Source organism: Gekko japonicus, unplaced genomic scaffold (assembly GCF_001447785.1).
Source record: "Gekko japonicus isolate JY-2015 unplaced genomic scaffold, Gekko_japonicus_V1.1 scaffold825, whole genome shotgun sequence".
Taxonomy (NCBI): Eukaryota; Metazoa; Chordata; class Lepidosauria; order Squamata; family Gekkonidae; genus Gekko; species Gekko japonicus.
The window spans coordinates 318,039-325,605 of NW_015166447.1; the positions used below are offsets into that span (position 1 = coordinate 318,039).

Genomic DNA, 7,567 nt, shown 5'->3' on the forward strand with positions numbered 1-7,567 from the left:
TAGGGAAAATGTTACATTTACACTGCCTTACTTCCATTTCCCTTCCTTTGACTGTCAAAAATATTCCTCTTTCTGATACTTCCTTTTAATGAACTCTTGACACTAGTGATGGAAAAAAGTTATGTTCTTCCATGTCTTTATGGAGGAGATGGTAAAGGTGCCAAAAAGGGTGGTTACTTGTAGGCTCTGTTCCATCTTGAGGGAATGTTGAGCTATATTATGAGGTTCTCAGTTGAAATAAAATCCTTGTTGACCAATTACTTCTGCTTTAGGTAAAGGTAAAGGTTCCCTTGCTTGAAAGCCAGTCGAATCCAACTCCAGGGTTGCGGTGCTCATCTCCGTTTCAAAGCCGAAGAGCCAGCGCTGTCCGAAGACATTTCCGTGGTCATGTGGCCGGCATGACTAAACACCAAGGTGCACGGAACGCTGTTACCTTCCCACCGAAGTGGTACCTATTTATCTACTTGCAATTTCTTGCTTTCGAACTGCTAGGTTGGCAGGAGCTGGAACTAGAGATGGGAGCTCACTCCGTCGTGCGGCACCCTGGGTCTTGAACTGCTGAACTACTGACCTTCCACAGCCTGCAGTTCAGCATCTTAACCACTTAAGCCACCGCAGCTCCTTCTTCTGCTTTACCATTCAGTTAATGGCTGAGGAAGTACAAGGTTTAAACATAAGAGTCCTGGTTGAAAAACAAAAGGTGCTTCACAGTTGTCTTGTTATAGGGTAACCCTCGTCCTGTGAGTACAGGAATAAAGCCACATTCTGATTTCGTAAGTACACAGGCAACAATTTGTTGTGCAAAGCATTATAGGTATGTTGATACTGTTTAAGTGTTCCCTCAGCAATTATTTAAACCTACATTTTGCCTAAGTGTCCAAATGTGATCACTGGTTAGACTGAGAAGACATTTGTGTTTAGTAGAGGCTTCAGAACATGGCCCACAGTGGCCAAACAGACCTTGGCTTTTCATTAGTGAATGCATTTGCCTTAAAAAAAATTATCTTTGGAATTACCTTATAGAAATAGATCTGCAATCTGTTGTGTGATCTGACATTCAAGAGCCACTCACCTGCCCATAAAATGCCACACGGTAGTATCGTCCAAACAAGCGCTTCTCAGAATTCACTACTTCTGCCACTTTCAGATATGATCTATGGATATCATAGTACAGCTCTGACAGCCTCTGAGGTAGCAGAATGAGAGAAAGAACATCTTAAAACGGAAATTGTGATCTTCAAGTCGCTCTCAAGATTCACCCTACTTGTGCTTATGGTTAAGGAACTGGACCGTTTGAGAACTGATTTAAAAACTTGTATACATTTTCTGTCATAAGCAAAACACATGAGTCCTGCGCCAACTATTATCAAGAGTATTAAAAATAAGTGTTTTAAACATGCATTTTTCTTTACAGTATGTTGGAAGGACCATCTCCTTCCAGATGTCCCTGTGCGCCAACTAAAGTAGACAGGCAGTCCTCAGTTAGCCGTCTTGCCCCTCAAGGGTGGCCTGTCTACCATCAACCAGAGCCCAGGCCCTTTCCAGGGTGGCTCCAGCTTTACAGAGTGATCTTCCAGACAATCTTCTTGGAGATATTCAGGAGGTGCCACAAAGCCTGCTTGCTTGCCGAAGCTTTTAAACAGCAGGCATCTTTTAAGGGAGGATGGGGAAGAGATCTGGCGTTTGCTATTTTATTCTTGGTTTTAACTGAAAATGTTTTTAACTAGTATTGTAAGCTGCCTTGAAGCACAAGGAAAGGTGGGATATAAATATTGTAATCCATCCATCTGTTTCACAAATGTGTGGTCTGAATGCCTTTGCCCAATAAAGACACTCAGACAGAATCTGGGTGAGGAGGATTTAAAAAAGAAAAGAAAAAGAATTTGTTGCAATAAAGCGGAGCAGAGCTAGGCCAAAGCCTGCAAACCAAGCTGCTCTGACCCCATCAGGGTGGTCAGATCGTTTATACCCCTGCTGACACGCAAACACATGTTGGTACATATACAAAGCTATTGGTTACACTGTATAGGTAAAATCCTTGCAAGAGCTCTACTACATATAGTCCTTATAAGGAAAAGGCCATGTTGGCATCATTCCACTGGTCCAGACCTGTGGTAAAATTCATTACACATGTGTGCCAAGCCAGCTGAATCCATCTGGGGTCTCCAGCCCCCCCCCCCCAGTATCATATTGCTAGCAGAAGCAAGAAGGCACAGCTTGGCTTGTATAGATAAGAATGGAATGTGGCAAACATGCTCCCTTCCCAGGCACCTGCGCTGCTGGGCAGGGACATCCACTTGTTATCAGTCAAGCCTGACTGTATCCTAGCAACATGAGGTACACTTTGGCAAGTCTGTGTTGCATTTCTAAGCCTGTGTCTCACACATCCATCCAGTTCATGTGTGCTCTACCTTTCCTCCAAGGAGCTTAGAGTGGTGCACTTGGTTCTAACTTCCCCATTCACTACTTCTGTGTACACGGAGGTAAAAGTTATGTTTGCAAAAGTGGACAACATGGTATATGCACATGTTGCACTGGGATGTCTAAGCTCTCCTTCATGTGCTGCTGTCACTTGACAGCTCCTTCCACATGGTGCAACCCTACCCATAGCTGGGGCTGTGTGTAAATGACACACCTACATGGAGAGGACCAATTGGCTGAGCTTTTCCTCGCAGTCAGCACCTTTGGGAAGGGTGTGCTGATGGGTCAAGTACTTAAGACATATTTATCAATCATGGAGAAAGCTTCTGGGCCATATATCTGTTCTATGTAGAACTAAAAAGGATTGCCAAACTCACTTTGTCCAGGCTACTAAAAAAATCTGTTTTCAACAGGGGTCATTTCGTAGAAAAAGAGCTAGGGGAACTCATTAGCATAACTCATTAGCATATGCCACACCCCCTGACATCACTGGAAGTGTGTCATAAGGCCACACCCCCTGACATCACCGGAAGTGTGTCATAAGGCCACACCCCCTGACATCACCAGAAGTGTGTCATAAGGCCACACACCCCGCCCCCAACGGTCCCGGCCGGTGCCGGCCTTGCAGCTCCACTGCCAAGCCCCATGAGGGGCCCGGCGGTGGACCTGCAAGGCCGGCGGGAGTGCAAGGAAGCCCCGCAAAGGCCCTCCCTGGCCCCAGGCAGGCAGGGGTGGGGAGAGGCAGGGAGGAAGCAACTTACCCTCCCTCTTCTCCTGCCTCCTCCTGGCTGAATGAGGGCCGGAAGCGGGGTGGCCGGAAGCAGGGGGTGGGGCTTCGTCATGTGCCCTGCCCCCCGTACCTCACCCGGGGGAACTGTGTTCCCCCGCGATCCCCCCCGAAATGACCTCTGGTTTTCAAAAACTCACACGAACCTGCCTTGTTTTAATCCTGTTCACTTTATAGTGAACACACATACAATCCTTGTACAGAACACACTTGATTTCTCTTTATGTATTCAATGAGTAATTCTTATGTTCCATTCAGCGTATGTACAACTATGTGTGACTGAAACCACTCTGTTATCCACATTCCTGGTTTCAGCTGTGAAGTGAACGTGTGTGCTGGTTCATCCTTACAAACAAATGTACAGACATAAAATGTCAACAGGGCTGGTGACTCAGACCACCCATTTACCAAGATCAGTATTGTATTGTCTCCTTTGACTGGCAGTGGGTTTCAGGTCCTTCACGTCACCTGATCCTTTTTAAACTGGAGATTCTGGGGACAGAAGCTGGGACCTTCTACATATAAAGCAGATGTTCTACCACTGAGCCATATCCCCACCTGAAGACAAAACTGCAACCAGCAACCTAGCTAACAGCTAAAGATATCAAGACATTTCAGAAACCATGGAAACTGATTTTCATTGTGTTAGTCAATGCCCATAAACTGCACAAAAAGTCCCTTACAGTGGAGAAATAAAACAATAAAAAGTAACCTTGCAAGCAATGTCGTTCTATTGGAATAAATGGCATTTGTTATTTTGAGCTTGTCTTACCTTGAAATCTCTCTGTTTCTCAAATACTGCAATGATTGGTTTGTTAACTTCAGCAATAAGTTCATATCTCTCAGATTTCCACAGGTAGTCAACACATAATTCCAGCTGTTCCACAAGGATGTTCTGTAATTCCATAAGAAAAAAACAAAGTGAAACCTGTGCTAAATGTAGCTCTTGACAAAGGAGAAGCCTTCAAAAGCCTAGTTTTACAAAATACCAAAGCGAACATTTAGTAGATTGAAGCTGTCTGCTTTAGTACATGTACTATTGGAAGAAATCACATGGCAATGTATTTATTAAACTTCCATCCCTTCCTTCCTAACAAGAGTTCAGGGTGCTGTACAAGGTTATTTTCTTCATTTTATCTTTACAACCACCACCCTGCGAGGTCTGTTTGGAGTTGAGTGACTGGCCCATTGTCACCCAGTGAACTTTGCAGCAGAATGGGGATTTGAACCTGTGTCTTCCAAATCCTAGTCTGACTCTCTAATCACTACACAGCACTGGATCTCATGTACATGCTCATGTTTGACACTGCTTGCTATCTTTAGCCAATACCTCATAGTGACTTCTGTCTTCATCATGAAATGCCACAAATGAATGCATCTGTCGGAATGCCATATATTAACATCTATATTAAACACACATTAAAAAGTTGTCCTGAACTTCTGGAAAGTGTGACACATTACATGAAACAACACACTTTCAAGTGAACAGTCATATATATTTTCTGCATTATTTGTACTGGTTTTAGAAAAAGAGCATGAGGTGAAGTCCATCAAGAACCCACTGAGAAATACTTTGATCCAGTAGGCTCTCACTCTACTGATCTCAGATTTAGTTTGGGAAGGGTGTTAAAATAGGGCTAGGCTTAAACAGAATGGTTTGGGAAGGTACTTTTAAAGGCAAAGGGACTGTGAACTATTCCACTGCCTATAGGATATTATATATTATCTGTTTGATGCATGTGTTATCCTGTCATCACTGCATTGTTTTCTACAGATATACTACCATTTTTCTGCACTGTTGCCTGCACTCTGTGTCATGTCTAGTATGCTATGCTTATTCAGATTTTGTAATCCTAGTCTTAATACACTGCTTCTTAGTTGTCTCATCATGTTAATAGTATCAATTACACTGTGTGTTGAGTCTCAGTCACAAAGGCGGACTATAAATACAGTAAATATATTATAACAAAACTGAAACCCTCTACCCATCCATCAGTGCTCATATAGCCTGAATAATTATTGCAGGTGATGTATGCTGTATTTTGGGGAAATATAACTTTTTCTCAAGGTAATATTATCTTCAAAGCATGGGGCAGAGTATCTGTGTGCTATGGAATGATCCATCAGTTGCCCAAAATTCTGACACTGCCCACCATAGTTGCTGCATGTGGGATTTCAGCTTTCCTCTGCATGAGTCAGCAAATGGGATCGGCTTCTCTTCCCACCCATAGCCCACATGCATGTATCTGGGCCCTCAGAAGCCTCAGAAATAATTCCTCTGTTCCCTATTCTTAATCTACCAAGCTGCTAGGAATTCTTCTTGGCCAACTGTTACTAAAATAAGTCAGCCATTCTTGGTGGATTGTGGGGCCCCCCATACTAATTCTTATGGCTACATTTACTTCAGCTAAACCTGTTCTGCCATTTGAATTGCTGTGGGTGCCTCTGTGTCAATGCACAAAAGACTGGTTGACCCCGCGAGCTCATTGTGCTAAGCTCATATCAAAACGAATTGTGGCACGAGAAAGGAAAACATACTTCAGGGTGCAATCCTAAGTATGCTTCCTGGGCGTAGACCCCCCTGAGCACAGTGAAACTGACGTCTAAGAAGACAGAATCAGGAACCTGTAAATGATCGCCCTGCTGACCTCATTGTACGGCGTATCCTGCATCCCAGAGTCTTCTTTCATTGCACCTTCTTCTTTAATATTTGGTGTTATACTCAGGAAGGCTGGCCATCCCATAGAAAATAAGCCTTTGTGAGCAAGAGGAGAGGAATGCTTGAACAAAATTGCTTGAAGTAATTAATTATTGAAAAAAGAGAATAGGATACTGCTATAAAGAATGATGTTTGTTATTTGCTGGGCATAATTGCTTTTCACAGCTTAAAAAATGAGTAGCACAAATGGAACAGCCTAAATTTGCATAGGTTATTATAAATCCCATCCAATTCATTAAGCCATTTGGCAAGGCTGAGGATAGTTATAATTTGCTGTTGCTGGAGAAATAACATTCTTGCACAAAAGCAATATTTGAGTCACTCCCCTTGAGTCTCAAAATAATTGTAAGGCTGACATGAAAAGGCATTTATGTTTTGGACTATTCAAAAGCATACCATGTCATTGGGTTCCTTATAAAGAAAAATTCACCACTGGAATGAACGTTATATGACTATAAAGTACTTTTAGTCTATAGGTATGAAAATACAAACATATTTTGTACAATGAATTAACTAGTAATGGGCAAGCTCTCCCTGGACCAATTTGGAATGGGCCTGGCTCAAATAAATTAATTTGGGACTTATTCAAACTGGGCCCAAATTAATCTGTTTAGGCTTGGGTGCAACCTGAGTATGTCTTCATTGTCTCCCTCCGACCAGGCCAAGCTGCCAAACTTCCCTGCTGCTGCTCCCCTTTTTCAAATTTACCTGTGTGTGAGAGAATGGTAGCAGCAGAGTTGTTGGTCATAACCCTATGCCTGAATTTAAGTCCCGGATGCTGCCATGACCATGAAGGAAAGTGTGGGAAATGTAGTTGCTGTGCTTCCGGGTAGCAGTGGACAGCGTTCTGCAACCTTACATAAGCAGTCAATGACACTAGGAAATTAAGGTACCATATTCCTCATGCTTTCTAAGTGGATGCTTCTTGTAGCAATGTCTAGGCCAGGGGTGGCCAAACTGTGGCTCGGGAGCCACATGCGGCTCTTTCACACATTGTGCGGCTCCAGGCAGGGCAGCTGGGGAAGCTAAATATCATTAGCAAACAAATAAATATAATTGGACAAATAAATATCATCATCAATATTTGCTTTTACCCCTTTTGTTATTATTTCTGACAGTCTCATTTAATGTTAATAAAAAGCAAATCTGCATATCTTCCAATAAAAATGTGTAATATTTGTTTATGTCTTGTAGCTCTCAAACATCTGACATTTATTCTATGTGGCTCTTATGTTAAGCAAGTTTCGCCACCCCTGGTCTAGGCCTTAAGCCTGAGGTAGGCCTCAGGCTTATGGCCTAGACGTTGCTATAAGAGGCACTGTCATTAGTCTCCTCCATACCCATAACATAATACTTGGCTGAAGTAGATTTAAGAAACAAAAGCTAGGGACAATGGACAGCAGGAAGAATTGACGGTACAGAACTAAGCCCATTTGAAACTTCTGAGGGGTCTGACATAGTGTGAAAGGAGTTTCAAATTGGAAAGCTCCAACTATTGATTTCCAACCTTTCAATTATCACCATTTCAAAAAATCAGTATAAATCACTATACTTCACTGTTTGTTAATGGCTGTATTTCTTTAATACATTTTCTTCCATCTCCCACTTGACAGGAGTTTGCTTAATAAAATACTTATTTC

The 7,567-nt window shown here is 42.7% G+C and overlaps 1 protein-coding gene across 2 annotated transcripts in view; it reads right to left on the bottom strand.

Moving 5' to 3' along the window:
* DOCK10 (dedicator of cytokinesis 10) overlaps positions 1-7,567 on the bottom strand; it is a 292,508-nt gene that overhangs the window by 16,020 nt on the left and 268,921 nt on the right. For both annotated transcript variants that reach the window (XM_015411999.1, XM_015412000.1), the window contains exons 48-50: positions 5,857-5,963; positions 3,981-4,103; positions 1,073-1,186 (exon numbers count right to left, since the gene is read on the bottom strand). In XM_015411999.1, the coding sequence (XP_015267485.1) occupies positions 1,073-1,186; positions 3,981-4,103; positions 5,857-5,963 (344 nt within the window). The remainder of the gene's footprint in view (positions 1-1,072; positions 1,187-3,980; positions 4,104-5,856; positions 5,964-7,567) is intronic.